We start from the raw sequence: 25,438 nt of genomic DNA on the forward strand, positions 1-25,438 counted from the left end.
TTCTATCTACAGGCCCATAACTGATGTGTTTATGAATGTGAAAGAGGTTGGACAGCTTTTTGTGTCTAATCTGTGTTTACCCCTCTCCCAGCAGCCTGACACCAAACATACCAGGGAGAGAGAACAAAGGGCTGATTTAAAACCACTACCAGAACAACAACAAAGGCAACAAACAAACAAATCAGTTCCTGGTGGTGATCTTGATAGCACTGTGGTTTGGGCAGAACAGCCAAGAAGGTGGAACAAATTCAGAGCTCTGCTTCAGTGTTTCTCTCAGGGCCTCAGACAGATGTGCAGATGTTTGAAAGACATTTTTGCTTTAAGGCTGAAAAAGAAGAGGAGGGAGAAAATCACTGGTATAGAACAACTAGAGAGAAATGTAGTGTCCAACTGCAGTGACTCTGGGAACAATGCCAGACTTCAGTGTGCTCCATCCATCATGTACTGAGGCAGTGGGACTGTGGAAGAGGGCTCTATATTAGAAGTAAGGTAACCTAAACTAGCTCAGATTCTGCCACTAATAATATAGCTTTCATTTATGTAGCATTTTGAAACTTGCTGACCACACACACTCATATGTATATGTCCAGGGGCATGAATATTTATATATATGCACATATATGTATGTATACACACATATATATGTAATTTGATCTTTACAATAACCTTCAGAGATGGACATAATTGTTGCTTCCATTTTTGAGATCCTGAAAAGTTAAGTGACCTGATGGTGGTTAGGTAGCTCAGTGGATTGAGAGCCCGCCTAGAGATGGGGGTCCTCAGACACTTCCTGGCTGTGTGACCCTGGGCAAATCACTAAATCGCCATTGTCTAGCCTTTACTACCCTCCTACCTTGGAACCAACACACAATATTTATTCTAAATATTTTTTAGAAATCTAAAGATTAAAAAAAAAAGTTGTGACCCACCAACGATCACCCAACTTCTAAGTATCAGAGACAGGACTTGAACTCAACTTTTCTTGATTCTAGGTCCAAAGCGTATCGATTACACCACCTATTAACCTCTCTTTTACTTTATGATTTTGGTTGTGTTGTTTCTCACTTTGACTTTCAGTTTTCCATTTAGAAAATGAGAGTGTTGGACAAGATGACTTAGAAGGATAGAATCCTTCTCAATCTTAAAGTCTCTTCTATTTATAAATCTGTGATTAAGATTTTATTGTTATGAAAGTAATCTGTTCTGGATAAAGCACACATTGAGTCATGCTTAGAGTCCAGATTAGCTCTATGTACATACTAATTGAGTATGTTTTAAGGAGGATCTGGTGAAGGAGGGGCTAATTACTCTTGGGCCATTTTCTCTAGACAATTTGGGCTTTGACAACATGCATAATCCAACTGGGGATGCTTTAGTGTCAAATTATCCCTGTTACAAAATGGTTTTATGGGTGATCTAGACTGAGTGCCTCCCTTTCTGCTCCCTTCTCCAGGGCCCTTATCATTCTAAAGGCTAACCATATCAAATGCTTTCCGTTATAATGAAAAGTCCAGATAGAGTAAATTCCCCTCAGCTTTTAGCTCAAAGCCTGGCCTGTAATAGGGACTAAATAAACTCTTGTTGGTTAGTTTGATCTATCCAGAATTCAACCAGAAAGCTCATGGAATCAGAATCACCTATTCCGATGACTGATGTTCAAAATGGAGAATCTTCTGAATGATCATAAAAAGATGATCATTTAATGACTACTCAATATAATTTGTGTTGCCTGTTCTAACCTCTCTATCTGCTCCTTTTTGGTCTCCTCTCCTGATCTCTGTCCTCTCCTCAACTCTAGAAAGTTCCTGTTCCATAAAGGTCTGGATGCAGGCTGGCCAGGCAGGGCTGAAAAAGATAACTAGTGCCACTGATGGACACCCACCCAAGCAATCCATGACTCCAAAAGGATTCTGTCAACCTTTCAATTTAGCTATCTGCTTACTTTAGATAGATACACTGTTAGGAGGCACTAGATCCCTTCATCTACTATCAAATAGCCCCAGATATCTTCAGCCTTTAATAATTTCCCATCATCTTGAGGTCAGGCTGGAGAGAACCAACTTCTTTGGGGCAGTTAGCAGAGATGGGTGTCTGGCAAGTATTCAGTCATAAAAGTGTCCACCATATTGGAAGGTATGATATTAATTAATGCTGGGGTGATATAAACAGAATACGAAGCTTTGTAATGCTTGAGATCCCAAACCTGACTGACTGTGTTTGCTCTTTTTCCTTCCTGCACTCTCTTCTTTAGCTCTATCATTTACTCCTATAGTTTGAACTAAAAACTCAAGGCAGATGACTCTCTAATCCTCACTGCTCTTCTAAACTACAAACCACAATCTCCAAAGCACCTTAAACCATCTCTACATAACTACCTAGTAGCATCTCATAAAGTTCAAAATCAGGCTCAGGATTTCCCCCCAAACTTTCTGTGAATGACAACACTCAGTTTACCTTCTTCATATCCTTAGGCTTATTTTTGGCTGCAACTTGCTCATCTCTAATATCTAATCAATAAGCATTTCTTAACTGACTGGCAGTATATATGAATACATCCCAGAACAAACTCATCATCTTTTGCTCCCAGGCTCTTTTTCTAACTTCCCTATTATTGTCCAGTACCTATCTCTGGTGGTGCAGTGGATAGAGTGCTGTGCCTGGAGGCAGGAAGACTCATCTTGCAGAATTCAAATCCAGACTCCAACACTTATTGGCTATGTGACTCTGAGCACTTAAGTCATTTAAACCTGTTCGCCTGAGTTTCCTTGTCTATAAAACATAGAAAGCTAGAAAACCTATAAGAAAAATCTTAAAAATCTATGAAAGCTTAGACAGAATTGGCAAAATCTCTGCTATATCTTTGCCAAGAAAATCCCAAATAGAGTCTTGAAGGGTAGCCATTACTGAAATGACTGAACCACATTCTCATTTCTAATTTTTAAGAAATAATTTTTTTCAGTAAACTTTTTTGCTTCCTTTTTCCATTTGTCCGATTCTCCTTTAAAAAAACAAAACATTAAATGATAACTCTAGTCTAACTATCAATAATATGGAATTAGGTCTTTTATCAATGATACATGTAAAACCCAGTGGAATTGTATGTTGGCTAAGGAGGGGTTAGGGGGGTTTGAGGGAGAGGGAAAGAACATGAAATATGCTACTATGGGAAAATATTCAAAATAAAAATTAAAAAACAAAACAAAAAACAAAAAACTCTTATCTTCTCTCTTAGAATTGATACTAAGTATTAGTTCTAAGGAAGAAAAGTAGTAAAGGATAGGCAACTGCGTTAATTGACTTGCCCAGAGTCACACAGCTAAAAAGTGTCTGAGGCCAAATTTGAACGCAAGGCCTCCTATCTGTAGGCCTGGCTCTATCGAGCCACCTGGCTGTTCCCATATACCTTTTAAGAAGTTCTTCTTTACAGTGAATTTTTTTTTGTATCTTTCACCATTTGAACAATTCTGTTTTTTTTTAATCTCTTACCTTCTGCCTTAGAGCCAATATTATGTATTGGCTCTAAGGCAGAAGAATGTTAAAAACTAGGCAATTGGGGGTGACTTGCCCAGGGTCATACAGCTGGGAAGTGTCTGAGACCAGATTTGAACATAGGAGCTCCTGTCTCTAGGCCTGGCTCTCAATCCACTGAGCTACCCAGCTGCTCCCCAATTCTGTTTTTGTTAAATATTTCCTTTTTTCAGTGTTTTATTTTTTTTGTGCTTCTTTTACTAAAATGTTGACTCTCTTTTCATAATTTTATTGCGTTACTCTCATTTCTTTCCCCAATTTCTTCTCTACTTTTCTTATTTACTTCTTAAAATTCTTTTTGAGCCCCTGTGGACATTTTTTTTGGGCTCATATTCAATTCACATCTTTTCTTTGAAGCTTTGCTTGTAGCAGTTTTGACTTCAAAGTCTTTTTTCTGAGTTTTTGTTTTGATTTTCCCTATCACCAAAGTAACTTTGTATAGTCAGATTCTTTGTCATTATTGTTTGCTCATTTTTACAGCCTATTTCTTGACTTTTAATTTTGTGTTAAGGTTGGGCTCTGCTCCTGGGGTGAAGGGGGCACTATCCCAGGCTTTAGGTTTTCCATGCTGCAAGTTCTGGGGTCCTGTAATCTTTTGGTGCTTCCAAGGTGGCGTTATCTCAGAACAGCTGTAGTCATTGCTTTCCTGGCATATACTCTGGTCTTTACCCAGGAAGGGGCCTTGATCCCCTACTACCACAAGTACTACTGTTATTTTTCGACTTGGAACTGTGACTTGAGTAGGCCCTGCTCCCTTGTGAATGACTGCAACGACTTCTCCACCCTTGATATGACCAAGGGCCCCTGATCCCCTGTGGCCAGTGCTCCTCTTCACCCTGGAACTGCAGCCTGAATGGGCAATGCCGAAGGGTCTTGAACCCAGAACAAAAAAGAGATCCCCCGTTATATCTTGCTGACCAGTGATACGATCCATGGGCTAAGAGCTGCCCAAACTGCTGCTGTTTCTGTTACAGCTGCTGGTATCGCTGCCAGTCTGGCCCTCACTGTGCTGCAAGCTTGACCACAGCCCTGGCATGACAGACCCTTTCTGCTCACCTCAGGCAGGAAATTATTTTGCTTTTTCTTTTGTCAGCTTTATTGTTCCAGAATTTGATTCCTAGAGTTATTTTAAAGGTTTCTGGAGGGGAATTTGGGAGAGTTTGTGTGAATTCCTGACTCTTTTCTACCAACCTCTCTTTGCTCATTTCCTGAGTAGAAATTCTAGGATTCTACGCCCTTGTTAGACATCTAGCTTGTTTTCTTTTTCCTTTTGTTTTTATTAAGAAAGTGATTCCTACATGAACATGACCCTGAGGGAGTACCGATTATTTTACTTTCTTTAGAATTAATAATAATTCTAATTATAGCATTTATATCATACTTTAAGGTTTGAAAGGTATTTTTCATATATTATTTCATTTGACCCTCACACAGCCTTGTGAATTATCTTCCCATTTTGCAGATGACAAACTGAAGACATGAAAAGTTGAGTGACATGCCCAAGGTCACTCAGGCAGTAGATATCTAAGGTAGGTTTTGAATTCACGTCTTCCCAACTACTTGCCATTATTAATAATCAGGTCAAGATTGATTTTATGGGAGTCCTATTATACAAAGCCTTTCTTGGTAATGGTATTTGTTGTAACTAAGGTAACTTTAACTAAAGTAAGGACATTAGGGCATCAGATGGTATACTTACTGTGAGAATGAGCCATCCTTGTTACCCTCTGGCAAATGTAGGTTGCACTTCTCAAGAACCAGGAATAGTATTCAATGCAGAACCTGGAGAGTTAATGTAAGTCAGGGAAGGGACTAGCTTGCAACAACTGGGAATTTATGCTTAGAGCAGCCTAGTGGGCTTCCTTAAAATATGTTAGGTAAAGGCTTGCTTCATTAGTAGCCAGGCATTAATTAGAATCTACTGGCCTTCATTTTGGGATTGCTTTCCTAGCACGCAAGTCATAAGACAACGCTGAGCTCTGAGTGCTTTTTGTCTTGGTGGCACAGGTGGCCACATATAAATCCAGCTCTGGGGGCTCCAGAGAGCCACAGAATTGTTGAGTCCAGCATCAGGGTTTCCCTTGGCTCTAGCCATTCCCGTGAAGCTCTCAACAAACGTTGTCCATTGCTGGTAAGAGGATCAATCATGCTATGATCATAAAGCAAAGCCCTTCTTACTCATAGAAAGGTTTGGGAGTGGGCAGATCTGGAGCTGTGTCCCATGTACTGAAGAATGGGAATGATGGGGACGAAATTCTCACCCCTTACTTCTCTGCCTGCTTCTTTTCCCAAACCAAGCTACAGTCTCTGAGCCTAGAGTCTCTTCAGGTACCATCACACCAGGGCAGGAGGGTCTCTTCTCTAACTCTTTCTTCTGCCCTGGTCCGGACAGACTCCACAGCTTTACACCTCCCTACAGAAAGCTTGAACCATATCCTTCCTCTAGTCACCTTCCCTCTCAGTCTTCCATTTCCTCAGGGCTCTCCTCAAACCTTTTCTTTGTTGTAGAGCAGTAGAAAGATCAGTGAATTTAGAATCAGAAGACCTGGATTCTACTAATGGCTCTTCCATTTATTTACTTTCTTTCTAGCACATAGTAGGTGCTTAATAAATGTTTATTGAATAAATGACTCATCTGTGTGACCTTAGACCCTTCATTTCATTTCTCTGGATCTCAATTTTCTCTTTAGTTAAATGAAGAGATTAAACAAAATTCCTTTTAAGATCTCTTCCCTAAACAAATCTCTAATCCTATGAACCTGGATCTTTTCCTTTCACATTCTAGGTGTTTTCCAATGCACTTGCAACCTAGGCTTTTTTCCCCCCTTTCTGAAGACACCACGTTTCTTGGCATACTTTTGGTTTAGTTTTTTTTTAAAACCTTTAGCTTCTGTTTTAGTATCAATTTTAAGACAGAAGAGTGGCAAGAGATAGGCAATCAGGGTTAAGTGACTTTCTCAGGGTCACCCAGCTAGAACATATCTGAGACCATATTTGAACATAGATCTTTCCTACTCCAGGTCTGGCACTCTGTCCTTGGTATCTTTTAGAAGGCTGTCTGCTCCTTCGCTTACACCCAGGCACAGGCCAGCAGAAGGAATTAACAAGCCCACAGCCACATTCGAACCCTTCTATCGCCATCAGTCAGCAGTAGCCTCTCTAAATAAACACAGACTATTCTGTCTGAACATTTATTACTATCAGCTATCTGGATCCAATAAATTCAGGGTCTGGATCACACTCTTTTTCCTCCCTACTTTGGTCAGGCCAGACACCTGGCTTTTCAACTTATTCAACTCGGATGACCTGTCTATGCTTCGACTATGCCAGGGCATGCTATATCTTTGACTGACACCGAGCCACTCCTATTCAAGCTCTACTAAAATTTGAGGCAGGTCCTTGGAATTCTGGTGATGATTCTGGAACATGAGCTCTTGATCAAAGAGGGCAACTCTGTCTGAAGGAGGCTTGGGAGACTCAGAATGCGGCAGGAATAGAGAATGCAACTATCTCTACTAGAAAGAACAAGGATGAGTGAACCAAATGGTCATCATACTGGCTCTCCCTGAATCTTAGATTCTTGATGTAGGATGGACTTCCTGCACCCACCTTGTTGTTCCATCAACTAGTCTTCCCATTTCATCTTGGTCTCTGGGTTTTGGGATTCTGGAGATGCCCTGCTACCTACCTGTCCTGTCTTTTCAATGCATATTTTCTCCTCTCCCAATTCAGAACCACAGCTCATTTGCCAGAAGTGCCTTATTCTTTCCCTTAACAGTAATCATCATTCTTTCTTTAAAAAAGAGCTGCAAATGCCCTTAAGGTGGAGTGATCTCTCTTTTTCCCTTCTCCATCTTCTCTCAATTTCTAATTCTAAAGACCTTGCTAAATCATTGTGGGCTGATTTATTTAGATAGAGGAAATAGGAGATTTATTTACTTTGTTTCTAGCACATAATAGATGCTTAATAAATATTTATTGAATAAATGACTCATCTGTATGACCTTAGACCTTTCTTTTCACTTCTCTGGACCTCCATTTTCTCTTTAGTTAAATGAAGGGGTTAAACAAAATCCCTTTTAAGGTCACTTCTGAGAAAAGTGTGCAAAGATAGAGAGGGAATGAGGGCATCTGTTGAAGGACTAAGGGATCATGGGTAGTAAATAGATGAAAAATATTTATAATAACTAGTGAATTATATTGAATTGCCATATTTCTTTAAGATTTAAAAAGCATGGGGCAGCTAGGTGTCTCAGTGGACCCAGTGGCAGGCCTAGAGATGGGAGGTCCTTGGTTCAAATTTGGCCACAAACACTGCATAGCTATGTGTGACCCTGGGCAAGTAACTTAACCCCCATTGTCTACCCTTACTGTTCTTCTGCCTTGGAACCACTATCCAATATTGATTCTAATATGGAAGGTAAGGATTTAAAAAAAAGATTTTAAAAGCACTTTCCTCATAATAACTTTGTGAGTTTACTTTATAAAGGAAGGTGTATAGACGTGAAATGACTTGTCCACACTTACAAAGATAGTAAATAGCAAACTTGGAACTTATTCCAGGTCTCTTGAATCCCAATCTACTATACCACAGGTTTGAATCAATCAATCAATTCTATTTCCAGTTGGTCTTTTAGTAGACTTTGAAAATGATATTAAAGGTTTGGAGGTAGACTGGCTCCCAAGACTATAGAATAGGAGTGTTTATTTTTTCCCCCTCTCTATTATTCTGTTTATGGCAGCATCTAAGAGAAAATTACAGTGAAAAGAAAGTTATGTCAGCATTTCAGGGAAGGCAAAAATCCCCTGACAAAATTTCTGAAACATTACAGGACTCATTCTTCAATTTTCTGTCACTGACCCATTCATTTGGCTCTGAGAATGACTGCTATTAGCCTTTGGAAGAACTATGATTTGTATGTTTTTGGAGGAGGGAGGCAGAGACCTCTCTGACCTATCCCTCAGCAAATTCCATTAGGCGTAGAGGGATGGGAATCCAGGGGGTCATAGACAGGAGTCTGAAAACAGCATTCACTCTTCTTGATTCACTTTCTTTTCCAATGTAAAGCCAGAAATTAAATCTGTTCATAATTTTTAGAAAAAAATAATCAATTGGCTTTAGGACAAAGACCTGTGAAAGGATATGAAATGAATGATAACATCTAGATATTCATTTTAAGGTCTGCAAAGAGTTTTACCCATGTGAACTCATCTGTTTCTTACAACAACCATGACAGGTAGGTGCTGTTATTATCTGCATTTTATAGATTAGGAAACTGAGACAAACAGAGGTAAGTGACTTGTCTAGGGTCACATAGATCATAAGTAGATGAGGTAGGATTTAAATTTAGGTATTCCTAATTCCAAATATCACACTTTTCTGCTGTACCACCTAGCTGCCTTTATATATAGAAACCTAAGGGAAAAGAGAACATTTCAGGCTGATCCCTACTGGTGGGAATGGAGATAACTTTTTTATATTCTAGCAAATGACCGCCTTCTCTCCTTTTCATGTTTGTATGCTCTTCATTCGTGTCCCAGCTGCTTCTCTCCAGCCATCCCCCTGTTCTATCTCTAGTATCCACTAAGGCTTCTATAACTATTCATGTGTAGCATTCGAAAAAAATAGAAGATTGTTAATAACCATCCCCTTCTCTCCCTTTCGCTACAAGTCTATATCTCCCAAACCTGTGCATTTTTGTCTTTCCCATCTCCTAAAAACCTTAGTGATGAGATATGGGGAAAAGAAGTTCAAACCTTATCCTTGTACACAGCTAACTAGTTAACAACTAGTCAGTGATTGAGTACCAACATACACCAATCCGCAAGCAGAACTGGTTTTAGCAATATTCTTGATCTAATCATCTAAGCATCCCTAAGCCAAATCATGAATGAATGAGAGCTAGAACATGTATTAAATGCCTTCTAGATGCCAGGCACTGCATTAAGCACCCAGGATATAAATATAAGCAAACATGACAATCTATGCCCTCAAGGAGTTTATATTCTAAAGGAGAAGACAAAATATACAAGGGAGAAAGAAAAGTGGAAAAGGTAAGTGAGAGAGGTACACACATCATGGCATGACTTGGAAATGGAGGTGCTAACAACTATACCTTCGAAGGATTAATGGAAACTAATGATTTACGTGTAGTAATAGGCAATGGATAAATGTTTGGATTTGCTTAAATTGTCTATGATTTTTGGTTGGATTGTGAGTCTTGAGAGAAGATGTCACAGATAAGCATTCTTGAAACTTCACCTAAGTCATTTACGCAGTTACTAAAATGGCAAGAACCACCATTTTATGCCAATCATAAGGAGGAAGAGGAGGAGGAGGAGGAGGAGGAGGAGGAGGAGGAAGAGGAAGGGGGAGGAGAAAAAAGAAAATATTCAAAAAAATAGCAACCGGGATTACCTCATCGTATCTTTTCTTGGATATTGCTTTTGACCAACACAGAGGCATAGTTGAAAAAATCGGCATAGTTCCATGACACAAGGGTTTATCTTTTGGAGGCTAAGGGTGAGAGGAGAGACCATTATGTCTTTGTCTTTAAGCAGTGGCTGTGGACATCCTGAAAGACATACAGAGAAATGAAGCAGAGTGAAAATAGCATTAGAAGATCTACTGTGTCTGGCTAGCCATGATTTTGATTGTCACCACTAGAATCTTTCTGGGATTTGTTCTCCTCATCTGTAAAATAGAGATTCCTAAGAGGGTTGCTGTTGAAAGCAACCTCATGAACACATAAAGTCTCAGATAATCCAAAAATCTTGGAGCTATTGAAAAGGAATTAAAAGATAAACTATATAAAGTTTACTTAAAATTTTTTTTTAAACCCTTAACTTCTGTGTATTGGCTCCTAGGTGGAAGAGTGGTAAGGGTGGGCAATTGGGGTCAAGTGACTTGCTCAGGGTCACACAACTGGGAAGTGTCTGAGGCTGGATTTGAACCTAGGACCTCCCATCTCTAGGCCTGACTCTCAATCCACTGAGCTACCCAGCTGCCCCCTAAAGTTTACTTTTATAGGAAACACTTGTACAATAATATTCCTGACCAAGTGAAACATCTAGCCTCTGATGAAAGATACCTAGGGATTTGAAACCCTCTACTTCTTTTTTTAAAAAAATAGGAATATTCGTTCATTTATTTAATTAATTAATTTAGATTTTCCCATGGTTACTTGATTCATGTTTTTTCCCTCCCCTTCTTCCACCCATCTCCCATAGCCAACAAGCAATTCCTCTGGGTTTTACATGTGTCATTGATCCAGACCTATTTCCATATCATTAATATTTGCACGGGTGATTATTTAGAGTCTACATTCCCAATCATATTCCCATAGAACCATGTGATTGAGCAGTTGTTTTTCTTCTCTGTTTCTGCTCCCACAGCTCTTTCTCTGGATATGGATAGTGTTCTTTCTCATAAGTTTACTAGTACAGAAGTCCATTACATTCGATTTTACCACAGTGTATCAGTCTCTGTATATGATGTTCTCTTGGTTCTGCTCCTTTCACTCTGCATCAATTCCTGGAGGTCTTTCCAGTATACATGGAATTCTTCCAGTTATTATTCCTCTTAGTACAATAACATTCCATCACCAACAGATACCAAAATTTGTTCAGTCATTCCCCAATCGAATGGCATCCTCTCATTTTCCAATTTTTTGCCAACACAAAGAGCATGGCTATAAATATTTTTGTACAAGTGTTTTTTCCTTATTATCTCTTTGGGGTATAAACTCAGCAGTGGTATGATTGGATCAGAGGGCAGGTAGTCTTTTAGCCCTTTGGGCATAGTTCCAAATTACCTTCCAGAATGTTTGGATCAATTCACAACTCGACCATCTATGCATTAATGTCTCAATTTTGCCACATCCCCTCCAACATTTATTACTTTCCTTTGCTGTCATTATTAGCCAGTCTGTTAGGTGTGAGGTGGTGCCTCAGAGTTGTTTTGATTTGCATTTCTCTAAGTATAAGAGATTTAGAACACTTTTTCATGTGCTTATTGATAATTTTGGTTTCTTTATTTGAAAATTGCCTATTCATGTCCCTTGTCCACTTATCAGTTGGGGGAATGGCTTGATTTTTTTGTGTAATGGATTTAGCTCCTTATAAATTTGAGCAATTAGACCTTTGTCAATAGGTTTTTGTTGTAAAGATTTCCCCCAATTATTTGTTACTTCCTTTCTAATTTTGGTTGCATTGGTTTTGTTTGTACAAAATCTTTTTAATTTAATGCAATCAAAACTATTCATTTTACATTTTATGATATTCTCTATTTCTAGCATGGTCTTAAAATCATTCCTTTCCCATAGATCTGACAGGTATACTATTCTATATTCACTTAATTTACTTATAGTTTCCTTCTTTACATTTAAGTCATTCACCCATTCTGAATTTATCTTGGTGTAGGGTGTGAGATGATGATCTAAATCTAATCTCTCCCATACTGTTTTCCAATTTTCCCAGCAGTTTTTGTCAAATAGTGGGTTTTTATTCCAAAAGCTGGGATCTTTGAAACCCCCTACTTCTTAAGGCAAAGGATCCCACTTTTGAGGAAACCCCTACCTTATGTCTTAGAATTAATACTATGTATTGGTTCCAAGGTAGAAGAGTAGTAAAGGCTAGGCAATGGGGGTTAAGTGACTTGCCCAGGGCCACATACCTAGGAAGTATCTGAGATCAAATTTGAATCTAGGACCTCTGGTCTCTAGGTCTGGCTCTCAATTCATTTAGCCAGCCACCTGCTCCCAGATAGCTCTAACTCTTTTAGATTTTAGAAAGCTAGGTGACACAATGGATAGAGTGCCAGACCTGGAGTCAGGTAGACCTGAATTCAAATCCAACTTCAGGTACTTACTGGCTTTGTGAATCCAGGGAAATCACTGAACCCTGTTTGTCTTGGTTTCCTTGTCTGTAAAATGATCTTTATAAGGAAATGGCAAATATCTTTGTCTGAAAACTGAAAATGACTGAACAATACCTTTTTAGGAAGTTTTTTCTTATCATGCCTCTGTGAAATCTACTCTTCTCTAGGGCAAACATCCTCAGTTCTTCAGCCTGACATTCTATGATGTCTCTAGTCAACTCACCATCCTGGCCATCCTCCACCAGCTAGGTGGCACAATTGATAGAGTATAAGACTTAGAGTGAGGAAAACTTGAATTAAAATCCTGCCTCAAACATTTACTATCTATATGACCTTGGGCACTTAAGTCACTTAACTGCCTGCCCTTATTTTCTTATATGTAAAATGAAGTTAATGATATCACCTACCTCTCAAGATTTATATGAAAATCAAATGAAATTATATGTAAAACACTTTGCAAACTTTAAAGAGATATCTAAATGCTCCTTATTATTATTATTATTATTATTATTAAATGACTAGAATGTGAACTACTATTTAGGACTAAGTTTTTGGGGGCTTTCTTGGCAACGATACTGGAGTATTTTGTCATTTCCTTCCCTGTCTCATTTTATAGATGAGGAAACTGAGACAAACAGGGTTAAGTGACTTGCCCAGGGTCATACAGCTAGTAAGTGTCTAAGACTTAGTCCTAAACAGTAGCTGGTGAGTTTTTTGTTTTTTTAAACCCTTTCATTCAGTCTTAGAATCAATAATCAATATTACGTATGAATTCAAGGCAGAAGAACAGTAAGAGCTAGGCAATGCGGGTTAAGTGACTTGCTCAGGGTCACATAGCTAGAAAGTGTCTGAGGTATATTTGAACCCAGGACCTCCTTTCTCTGGGTCTGGCACTCTAACCACTGAATCACTAGTTACCCACCATGTACACTTTAGTATAAAAAAAATAATATGAAGCTAGCAAGAAAGTTAGAGATAATTTAGTCTAACTCTCATTGTACAAAAGAGGAAACTGAGGACAAGAACTAGTGGCAGGTCTGAGATTAGCATATTGATTTCCTTTCTAGTCTCAGTACAGTGCTTAACTGCACAGTGGGTGTTTAATAAATTTGTGTCAACTGATTGATCTTTGTATTAAATCATACTGGCTTTATTTTACCTTCATTTTCACTCCCCTCTCTTAACGCACTCTGAATTTCTCCCTCCAGAAGGTCTTATATCTGTAGAATGCTTAGAAATTGAGGAAAGTCTCTTCAGCAGAATAATTACATCTTTGTGTCTTAAAGCCCCATTCATTTCAGGTTTGGGGTGATCGTATGTTATGTGAAAGGAAGGATTATGCAGGTTGCCTCTGGATTAATAACAGTCTGTTGAAATATGGCCTGATTGCCTGATGCTGACACGAAGTTAATATAGAATGGCATCCACTGGCAGGAAGTAGAGAAGGGAGCAATTAGTTTGAAAGAGATAGCTTTGTAACACTATGTCTCTTATGGAAACTGTCTGGACAGAAAAGAGAGACAGCTCTGGCTGTTCATCTGATAGGTAGAGGATGGGTGGGGGGAAACCACACGCAAAAAACTCAAGGTCAAGTCCAAGAAAATGTGAAATGAATTACGAATGTGATGCTGGGAGTGTTGTCAACTGGGGGACTCAGCTAGGCTAAGGAAAGAGTTTGAGCTTAGTCTTTCAGAAAGCAGCTCAGGGGCTAGGAATTAAAGCAGGCACTAGTCAATCCTAGCCAGTGTTTATATGAATTAAAACCTGGGCATCTTCCTTTTAATCATTCAGATGGCTTATGTTTATTTACCTGCTTATTTTTATTTTTAGTTCCAACCATCCTGGGATTTAATTGGGAATTTCCTGGTAAATGTTTACCGAGCGGTCCTCCAAAATGTACACACAGCACAAATTTTAAATTTAATCTGCACTATTGCCTTTCTCCCTCACCTTTTAAAAAGAGAAAAACTCTTACCTCCTGTCTAAAAATCAACACTGTGTTTTGGTTTCAAGGCAGAAGAGAGGTTAGGGCTGGGCAATGGAGGTCAAGTGATTTACCCAGGGTCACATAGCTAGGAAGTGTCTGAGGCTTTGATTTGAACCCAGACCCCTTATCTCTAGGCACAGCTCTTAATTCACTGAGCCACCTAGTTGTCCCTTCCATCACCTTTTAAATTCTAGACCTGTGTTGGCAAACCTATGGCACAGGTGCTGGAGGGGGCTGCTTCCTTGCCCCTCTCCATCCTGCCTGAGGACATTTTTCAAATCACCTGTCCATCTGCCCAGAAGCCCAATGGGAGCACTTCCTCCATCCCCTGGTTTTGGGGAGGCTCACATGTGGTGTGAGGGTCAGTGTGGACACTTGGTCTAAATGGTCCCTATCACTGGATTAGACAATCAACAAAACGAATAAGTAAAGCCTTGACTTGTAGCATTTGATGATGTTTGAAGTGTAAATGCTCACACTGCAAATTTAACAATTGACTTTCCTAAACCAGCTTTAGCACCTCCTTGATTTAAAGAACAAGTACTACTGTCCTCATTATTCAATTAACCAATAAAAATAATTAAATATCTAATCTGTGCCAAGTAATGTGTTAGGCACTGGGGATACAAAGACAAAAATTCTCTCTACTCTCAGGGAGTGAGTATATATTCTTTTGGGAATGGAAGAGAGAGAAACAAATTTGGACACATTTAAGTAGATCCATAATTTATGTAAAGTAAATACAAGGTAATTGGTGGAGAGAGGGGGAGGAGAGAGATTAAGCATTTGCATCATTTATGCAAAGTAAGTACAAGGTAGTTAGTAGGGAAGAGGAGGGAGGGAATAAGCATTTGTGCAGTACCAATTATGTTCCAGGCTCAGGACTAAGTTTTTTTTTTTTTTTTAAATACCACCTTGTATTGATTTTCATAATAAGGCTGGGAAATAGGTGCTACATTTATCCCCATTTTACAGTTGAGAAAATTGAGGTAACCAGAGCTTAAATGACTTGGATAACTAGTAAGTATGTGAAACTGGGTTTGAACTTGTTTTCCTGGATTCCTGGTGCAATCCATTGACTATCAATGTGGTTATTTCTATCACTAATACATGTCAGAATTTGCATACACATATACATACACACATACACATAATTTGTTGTTGGGACAATTAGTTGGTGCATTGGCTCTAAAGACTCGAGTTCAAATTTGACCTCAGACACATTTAAAAATCTACTCAAAATCTTAGTATAATTTTAATCTTTAATAGTTTAAAGTGTAGCATAACTTTAATCTTAAAACTATAGTAAGACTTTTGAGATATTCTATGCATTTTCATACATGAATTGAAAGTATTAACATTGTGTCCTTATTCTTCCATTAGTGTATTGGAGTTTGTAGGATCATAGATCTAGGGCTAGAAGAAAATCTCAGGAATCAAGTCCAATTCCCTCAGTTTACAGGTGTGGAAAATAAGGCTACCTAGTAAATATCTGAGGCAGAATTCTAATCTAGGTTGTCTAGTGTTCCATCTATTATACCACCTAGATGCTTCTGCTTAATATAAAGATATTAATAATAATAATAACAACACAACCAATGTAGTGCTTTGTCTTATAAAACACTCTCATGTAGGTTATTTTTAAAAAAAGATAAAAGGGAGATTTTTATAAGAAAACACATAACTCCGTCTATGTTCTGGGAGCTAAATATCTGGAGGGATTTAAACAACAAGGAATAATTTGACACTAATGACTATTTTTGAGTCCACTGAGAATCATTAAGGTCTAGCCTTGGATAAAGCAGTTACTATTATTTATGTGATCTTAGATTTAACCCTGGGCAGGATTTTACAGGCAATTTTATCTAATCTCTATGTTTGACAGATCAAGAAACTAAGGCCCAGAGCTTGAATGACTTTTCTCAAGGTCACAAGAATAGTAAGGAGAAGCACTGGGATTTAAACTCACTTTAAATCCAATCTTTTCTCCATTATACTTTTACAGATGAAGATATAGATTCAGATTAAGTGACTTCCCTAAGGGCGTATCATTAACAAGTGATAGAATTTATTGTGTCTACTTTTTGTTGTTGTTGAGTTATTGTAATCATGTGTGACTCTTCCTGACCCTGCTTAGGGGTTCATTGGCAAAGATTTTGGAGTGCTTTATCATTTCCTTCTTCAGTTTATTTTACAGATGAAGAAACTGAGGCAATTGGGGTTAAGCAACTTGCCCAGAGGTCATATATCTACTAAGTGTTAGAAGCCAAATGTGAACTCAGAAAGATGAGTTCCCCTGACTTCAAGCCTGGCAATCAATCCATTGTGCCACCAGGTGCTCAAGTACTTAGTATGTGACTGAAAGGCAATGTAGCGTGGTGGATGGAGATTTTAGAGATCAAAGCCAGGAATCAGAGCCAGGAAAATGCAGGTTCTAGTCCTGCCTATGGCACATATTGCCTGTGTGACCCTGGGCAATTAATTTCACCTTTTAATGTTCCAAGAAGGTGCCAATCTGCATTGGTAGAGGAGAGTTCCCTCTACCACTGAATTTTTAGGTCCAGATCCTAGGTACTATGCTGAAACACTGGGGATACAAAAGGTGAAATAGTCTCTGTCCTCAAGGATTGAGAAAACCTCACTTAGGTCTTCTAACTGAATCCTCTCATCCTTCTTATAAAATAGATGTCTCTTCATAGCCTCATAGAAATAGGAGAACCTGAAGAAGTTATTTCCTTCATCTCTTTTATTGCCCTTTTGACCAGGTAAAGTTGTGCCTTATGTTACTATTTATTCATAGAGAATGCTCTGGGTAAGGATATAGAGGATTGAATGTATTAGAGGAAGCATGCTAGAGTGAAGAATCCCTCAGCTTGAACTAGGAGAGAGCTGGATTTCAACATTAACTATAATTATTGAGTTCCTATTATGTGCAAGATAATATAAGTCTACCAAAGAAAATGAAACAGGGATGTTGATCTATCTAAACTATTTCTAAATTTATGATTCTAAGAACTTCAATATACTAATCAAAGAATAAGGATGTAATGTTATTTTTTCACTAATGTATAAGAATGTATAGACCATGTTGGCCAACCTAAGGCATGCCCCTGCAGGCTCCTGTAGGAAAGGGCTGCTCCCTTTCCCTCTCCACTTTTGCCAGAGGACATTTCTCACATGAACTGCCCCCCTGCCCAGCAGCCCAGTGGGAGTGCTTCCTTCCTTCCCTGCCTGGGGAAAAGTCTGGGAGGTTCACATGGGCATGAGTGTTGCAGTTTGGGCACCTGATCTCTAAAAAAGTACACCATCACTGCTATGGGGTATCTCAAAGGTCTTGCTGTAGTTTTAAATTTCAGTAGCTTAAAACTATCCTAAAGTTTAAGCATTTAAAGATTAAAATTATACTAAGACTTTTGGGAGGAATCCTATATATATATGTATATATACATATATTTATTTATATATATATATTCAAGATGGAAATACTCATGAAATACTCATATTTCAGAAATGAAAGAGTTACACGGAAGGAGTCTGTATTCCACTGGGTTTAATTCTTGCTTTTGAAGTTTAATTGCTATAAGGATTAAAGGGACGTCACTTCCTTTCTCTGCTCCTCAGTTTTCTTGCCTGTAAACTGGGGATACTAATCTCATCAGTGCTATATAAAGTGAGCTGCCTGATTATCTTTGCTTGCTCAGAAAGTCTCCTCCTGAGGGCATTGACTGATTGCTTGACATCTCTTTCTCTGTTGCCTGTTTTGGAAGTTTGTCATATTACTGGAACAGACCAGAGGCCCCAGATGCAGGGGCTGAACATTTTGTACTCATCTTCCTTAAAAAACAAAGCTAAAGCTGTCTCTGAAGACCTTAACAGAACCGAGTAAGCTCAGAGAGAAGAATGAAATTCTTTCCTTCCCCCATCCTCAACCTCCATCTCTGCAGAGATGGAAGGCTTCTGCAACCTGTGATAAATGACAGGTATGTCAGAAACACGGTGTTATCAGAAATGTAAGAAGTTAGAGAGGGTTATGAAAAACAGCAGGGTGCAATTGGAGTGTAATCCTTAGGGCCATCAATCAGGCTTGGAGGGGAGGTGCTTGAATTGTAAATGCAAAGTGGCCTTTGGAGAATTTAGTTACCAGAAGAAAGAGACTAGCAGTGGAATTAGTTTATTGATGGATAGCCTAAGATGGCCTGAGGGAACTGTAAAGGCTGGAAGGGGGCATGGTATCTCCCTGCCTGGATACCAGCTAGCAGAAGCTCTTCAGGTCCATGGGGAAAGAGGTGACCTTGTTATCTAGTGCTAAAAGTGATCTGAGGTTCCTTTTTCATTTTGTTCAGAATGGAAGAGGCATAAAGCAGAAAAGGCGGAAGATGCAAGTTCAAATCTCAGATCCAGCATTTAGCATCTATTTAACATATCGCTTCCTTAGACCTCAGTTTCCTCATCTGTAAAAGGAGATTGGTTTCAATATCCTCTATTATCCTTCTAGCTTTAAATCTATAATCCTATGAAATAATCACTTGCCTTTAAATGTCTCTTTCCCTTCTATGTAAATGGTCCCATGGTTGCTTAGCAACCATATTACATCCTCCAGCTTCCATTGCACACACACCCCTCAAGCTGAATGTCACTGATTTGAACTGGCTCCTTCAAATCTGGCCACAGACCCTTATTAGCTAAATGTGTAACACTGGGACAGTAACTTAACCTCTCTTAGCCTCAGTTTCTTTATATGTAAAGGGGACATCATAAAAGCCCCTACCTCCTAGGGTTGTTGTGAAGATCAAATGAGGAAAAAAAATGTAACCTCACATAGTTTTTAGTCAAGGCCAGACATTTAGCTTGAGTGGCGGGTGTGGAATAGGATCTGGAGGATGTAACATGGTTGCCAAGTAACCACAGGATCATTTATGAAGAAGTGAAAGTTACATGTAAGTGCTAGTTTGTTGTCATTACTCTCACTATGATGATTCTTACCATTATCGTCATCTACTCCAGATGTTCTTTGTAATCACATTTCATTTGGACAAAGATAGTAAATGCAAAGGTGTGGGTAGGGAATAACCATCTAGTGTGATTCTCCTTGTGCTTTGCACCTCTAAACCCCTACTAAAAATGGCTTTGAGGATTGAATACCAACTTGTCTAGCAAAGATGGTTTCTCTGTCCTGTGACACAGGTATGATGAAGCAATTCAGGAGGTATAATAGAAGAAAGGAGGGGACTTGAAACAGCAACAGTGATGTTGGATTTAGAGCCAGCACCTGTATTCAAATCTCAGCTCTCTTCCTTATTAGCTGTGTGATAATGGATGAGCACATCACTTAACTTCTTTGGGTGAGAGATTTTGACTAGATAATCCCAAATCTAAGATGGTCCCTCTGGGTTCCAGATCTATGATCCTGTGATATATGTATGTTCTATTCTCCTCTCACAAACATACTAGTCTGGTAACCATGTGATAGTCATTCTACCTTTCCCAAACCCAGGGTTATTCAACTTTACTATGATAATAATAATCCTTAGCCTATGGACATCACAGGAATACTGTAAGGCAAAAGATTTTTGGGTAACTAGTTCTATGTGTATTATTACCAAAATTAATATTGAAACTTTTGAGTTCTGTGGTTGAGGTATGGTGAACATATTTGAGTGTTATTGGTTATCTGTTGCTCCTTCCATATTTGATAACACGGTGGACATGATGATGAATATCATCAACACACTAAATGGAGAGTATTCTGTGATTTCTCCAGCTTTACTCTACGACCTAGATGTTTTTGCATGACACCTAATATCATAGTTCTCATTCTTTCCCATTTTTGATTAATGGTTGGTACTTGATGCTATCAGGTTGTCTGGAGAGGAAAGGGATAAAATAAACTTTCCCTCCTCCCCATCAGTGGACATGATTCTCAGATGAGTTTCTATCATTGCTATGGAGTAGAACTTTCTTGATTCATTACTTTGGGACTTAAGGAGGGGTGAACTCAATCTGTTCACTTTATGAGAGTCAGATTATCCTTTCTTTCTCACTTTCCCTGTGACTTTACCTCCAGAGTTAAGGGGGCACTATGTCTAAATAGGTGACCTAGACTGACTGGGAGTAGAAGGATTTCATTGAGCATTGACATTGCCCTTGTTTCTGGATGCTCTTGTCTACCTCTTCTAGAAAGAGCAGGAAGGTGCTCTTCTTTTCTCATTGTGGACAAGAATGGCAAACATTGGGTTGCCCAAGTAGACTTTTCTTTGCCAGGTGGCCTGAGGGAGTAGTGGCAGCCTAACTTTGTGGATATACTTCATCCATGTTCCCATGAGTCTTCTATTTCTAGGATTATTATTAAGGATTACATTTTTATATCAAAATCATAAAGACATAGTGATGTAGATTGACAGAGTAAGTAGAGATTCGATCTCAGAGTCAAAAGATTCTGCTTCTTGCAATACTGTGGTGACCTACAGAAAGTCAGTCTCTCAGTGATTTAGGCAACTGTCTAAGACTATAAGTTGTAGAGAAGATTCTGCCCTCCATGAGCATTTTCTTACCTAGAAGATTCCGAGGCTTATGAAATCATAGTTTCTGACTTGCGCTAACTGTGTAACCCTGGACAACTCACTTAATGACTCACTTCTCTAAATAACTCTAAGTCTATAAATATCAGAGAAAATGCTCATTTACTTTGGAGGAGTGAGTTTCCTTGCTTGGGAATTCCTACACTAATGAAACCTCAGGTCTGAAAAACAATTAAAAAAAGTCATTATAAGTAAATGTATGTGGGTTGTTGAGCTAATGATTCCCCTGGTGGGTCATCTGCTTTGATAGTTCAGTTTATCCCCAGTATCAATTTATCCCATGTCTGTGAGTGAGCTCTGATTGAAGATTTCATCCCGTATGGAACATAGTCTGATGATTTCCTTTAAATATGTCTAGCTTTAGATCATATCTGATCATGCCATTTTCCCATTCTATAAACTATGGAGGCTCCCTCTCCATACTGACTACAACTTTGAGGGCAGAGACTGTATTTTGTCTCTTTTTGTATCCTCAGCACATAACTCAGCACCTGGTACATAATAGGCACTTAATAAATGTTTATTGATTGATTAAAATATAATCTTTTCCATTTGCCATTTGAAGGTCTATCTCTGAGCATTATAATACACTAATTCCTTTCTTTTACTACACAACCTAATGAAAGGTGCCTTCTTAGGGTTCTTCATACTTAATCCCTTTCTCTAATTTAACTGGGGACCTGGAGATCCTTTTACCATAGAGATATCTAAAGATATACCAGCCCACAGAGAAAGGAAGTAGAAACCAGAGAGACAGGAAGTGAGGTAAGAAGGGGATATAAAAGGCCAGCACAGGATCTGAGATGGGGTGGTGACTGGCAGTTGGTGGAAGGTTGGTCAGTAAGCGAGTTAGTCAGTGAGTGGTTGGTAGTTATTAGTTGGGGGTTATTATTAGTTGCTATTGATTACTGGGGATTGGTTGCTGGTGGTGTGGGTTGGTGATTAGTTGGTGGTTGGGATATATATATATATATATATATTTTTTTTTTAAACAAAAAATTAGGTTAATAAAAACAGAAATAACAATTACAATACATTCTTTTTCTGCCACGTGCTAGGTGTAGTATACAGAATTAGGGTGATATAGTTTTTTTCTAGCTTTGGCTGAGTTCCAAAAGCTGTTAGGGGTTTGGAATCTTGAGGAAGGGGCAGTTGGCTGGATCTTCCGTGGAGGGAGGTTGTCAGTCAGCCGAGCTGCCTTGATTACCTAGCTTTAATATTGAAATTTAGCCTAGCTTTGACATATTTACTTAAGAAATTATTATTTTAGATAAACNTCAGTGAGCGAGTTAGTCAGTGAGTGGTTGGTAGTTATTAGTTGGGGGTTATTATTAGTTGCTATTGATTACTGGGGATTGGTTGCTGGTGGTGTGGGTTGGTGATTAGTTGGTGGTTGGGATATATATATATATATATATATATATGTATATATTCTGGCTAGCTGAGCTGAAGGGTGATCAGCTGGACTTTCTCTAATGGCAGTTATAGGTAGTTATAGGGTAGTTAGTTAGGCAGTTTCTCTCTCTACCTCTTTATTATGTTTCCTCTTTTTTACTATATTCTCATTAAAACTAAAATTGTCAAAAACTGCTCTTATTTTTTCAAACTCCTAATTTAACCTTTACAAAATATAACACTATAATACCCTTTTCCCTTATCACTTAGCATAGGGTGTCCCCCTTGCCCCAATGAATTCCCTTCCACTTCCTAGAATCCCTTATTTTATTCAAAACTCAGCTCAAACACCACTTTCCTGATTCCCTAGTTATTAGTGCCCACTCTTCAGAATTATCAAGTATTTATCTTGTGTGTACTGTGAAATTAGAATCTGTTACCCTAAAAACTATGATTCTTAGCAAAATTACAATCCCCAGCAAAAACTACGATTCCCAGAACCCCACTCACTTTCTGCCATTATGTGCTGATGTAGATGGGATATATAAATTGGGTGGAGTTTCATGTCTAGCCCTCCTGCTGTGGCGGTTTAGTGGGTCTTTTGAGCAGGTAGATTAGCTTGGGCACATGGTTTTATTTTTGTTAGATAATTACCTTTTTATTTCTTTACTTCTAGTGATCATTAATAAATCTTATAAAATATAATATTTGAAGTTATTATATATTAATTTTAATTTTATAGTATGCATATCTATATCAACTTATGTATATGATTATATAGATATATGCTGTATATCATCTGACAGAATGTGTAAGCTCCTTAAGGGCAGGGACTTTTAAATTTTTGTCTTTATATCTCTAGCACCTAGCAGAGGACCTGGAACAGTGTAAATGCTTAGCAAATGCTTATCTAATCATTTAAAGCAAAACTATGCAGTCATTTTGTGAGGTTCAGCTTTGTAGGTCTGGCAAAATCAAGGAGTTCTGGTGGAAGGGAAAATGAATAATCATTAACATAGTGGTTACAATATGCCAGGCACTGTACTAACCACTTAATTAATATTATCTCATTTGATCCTTAAAATAACTCTAGGAGGTAGGTGTTATTTTTATTCCCATTTTACAATTGAGGATACTGAAGAAAATAAGTGACTTGCCCAAGGTCACACAACTAGTATATATCTGAGGCTATATTTGAATTCAGATTTTCCTTACTCCAGGTCTAGTGTTCTATCCATCATACCACTTCCTGCCTCTTACACTATATAATATGATTCTACATTATCATATAATCTTCTCTTTTGTTATTCAAATATTTCCAAAAACCTGAATTTTACCTCCACCACAAGGAGGGTAAGTAGAGGTTAACTAGAAATAGATATAGATGTTAATGAAAGCAGGGAATGAAATCTCTGCCTAAATATTAGGAATTTTCCCAACTGAATGATTGTTATAGAACTTATACCTTTTTATCTAGCATAATCTAAGGCCTTACTTAAGAGGTTTTGTTTAACCTTAAAATGAACTAATTATTGTAACAGGTTATTACATAAAAAACTAAGTCCTGAAGAGATTAAATGACTTTTACATGAATACTCTGATAGGGTATTAAGTAGCAGAATTGAGATATTATCCCATTTCCTCTGACTCTAAATCCATTGCTCTTTGTAGTGTACATCAAGAGAAAGGCTTTCTCAAAGTGCATCTTCCTTAAGAAACTAACGTGGATTTTTCAGATTTTTATAGCATAAAGGATTCTGTACTGTTTGCAGAGATCTGATCATGATGATCATGATGATAATAATTCATCACCATCACCATAATCACCATAACAATCTTTGTCATCATTCATGATCATCATTAGCATCATCATCTCCAGAATTGGGACAGGACTTTTACACATTCCAAAGTGCTTCCTTTCCAAATTGGATAAATAGATTAGATAGTCATACATAGAAGGAAATTTTGAGACTAGCAACTTAATTCTCCCATTTTGTAGGTGATGAAAGTCATCCCCAGAGAAATTAAGTGACTTGTACAAAGTCACTCACATAGCTAGTAAGTAGCCAAGGAGGGATGAGAATCTAGACACCCTAATACTAAATTCAAAGATGATTTTTCTACTTCAGGCCTGCATGCAGTCAGACCACTTGCTGATTGGAGTTTCGTGAAATCAACACTTCACTATATGAAAGGGTAAAGATGAGAAAGTGAATATATGTATGATAACAGTTTGGATTCAGTTTATTCAGACAAGCTAGAGTGAATACATATAAAGAAGTCTAATGTGATTGTTAAGATTTGCTGGAGACACGGAATATAGGCTCAAAGACCTCAGAAACTGCAGTCAGAAAACACTTCAAGCAGAGAGACATAGCATCCAATTAAAGTCCAGATTTAGGGTTACAATAACATTTGCAAAACACTGCAGAGAATGAGAAGACCTATCCCACTCCTTTGCTGAGTTGTGAGGTCAAAAGTGTGATATTTTGTATATATTTTTCCATAATTTTTTCCTTTTCTTTAAAAACATTGTTATAAAGAATTTTTCTCTGGTAGGAGGAGGGGAAGGCATTTTGGAGAAATAAAAAAAAAAGAACATCAATAAAAAGCCATATGGCACAATGCTCAAAGGGCTATAAAAGAATGCCTGCCCTTTGATCCCACCATACCATTGTTGGGTTTATACCCCAAAGAGATCATAGATAAACAGACTTGTACAAAAATATTTATAGCCACGCTTTTTGTGGTGGCAAAAAACTGGAAAAGGAGGGTATGTCCTTCAATTGGGGAATGGCTTAACAAATTGTGGTATATGCTAGTGATGGAATACTATTGTGCTCAAAGGAATAATAAACCGGAGGAATTCCATGTGAACTGGAAAGACCTCCAGGAACTGATGCAGAGTGAAAGGAGCAGAGCCAGAAGAACATTGTACACAGAGACCAATACACTGTGGTAAAATAGAATGTAATGGACTTCTGTACTAGCAGCAGTGCAATCACCCAGGACAACTCTGAGGAACTTATGGTAAAGAACGCTACCCACATTCAGAGGAAGAACTACAGGAGT

The 25,438-nt window shown here is 38.3% G+C and overlaps 1 protein-coding gene across 1 annotated transcript in view; it reads right to left on the reverse strand.

Annotated features, from left to right (window-relative positions):
• Positions 1-281: 281 nt before the first annotated feature.
• The window catches only part of HHLA1 (HERV-H LTR-associating 1), a 62,855-nt gene continuing 37,698 nt past the window's right edge, over positions 282-25,438 (reverse strand). The window contains exons 12-14 of the mRNA XM_044684314.1: positions 9,947-10,103; positions 5,228-5,310; positions 282-325 (exon numbers count right to left, since the gene is read on the reverse strand). Coding sequence (XP_044540249.1) covers positions 282-325; positions 5,228-5,310; positions 9,947-10,103 — 284 coding nt within the window. The remainder of the gene's footprint in view (positions 326-5,227; positions 5,311-9,946; positions 10,104-25,438) is intronic.

The sequence above is a fragment of the Gracilinanus agilis genome, chromosome 1 (genome assembly GCF_016433145.1).
Source record: "Gracilinanus agilis isolate LMUSP501 chromosome 1, AgileGrace, whole genome shotgun sequence".
Classification (NCBI taxonomy): Eukaryota; Metazoa; Chordata; class Mammalia; order Didelphimorphia; family Didelphidae; genus Gracilinanus; species Gracilinanus agilis.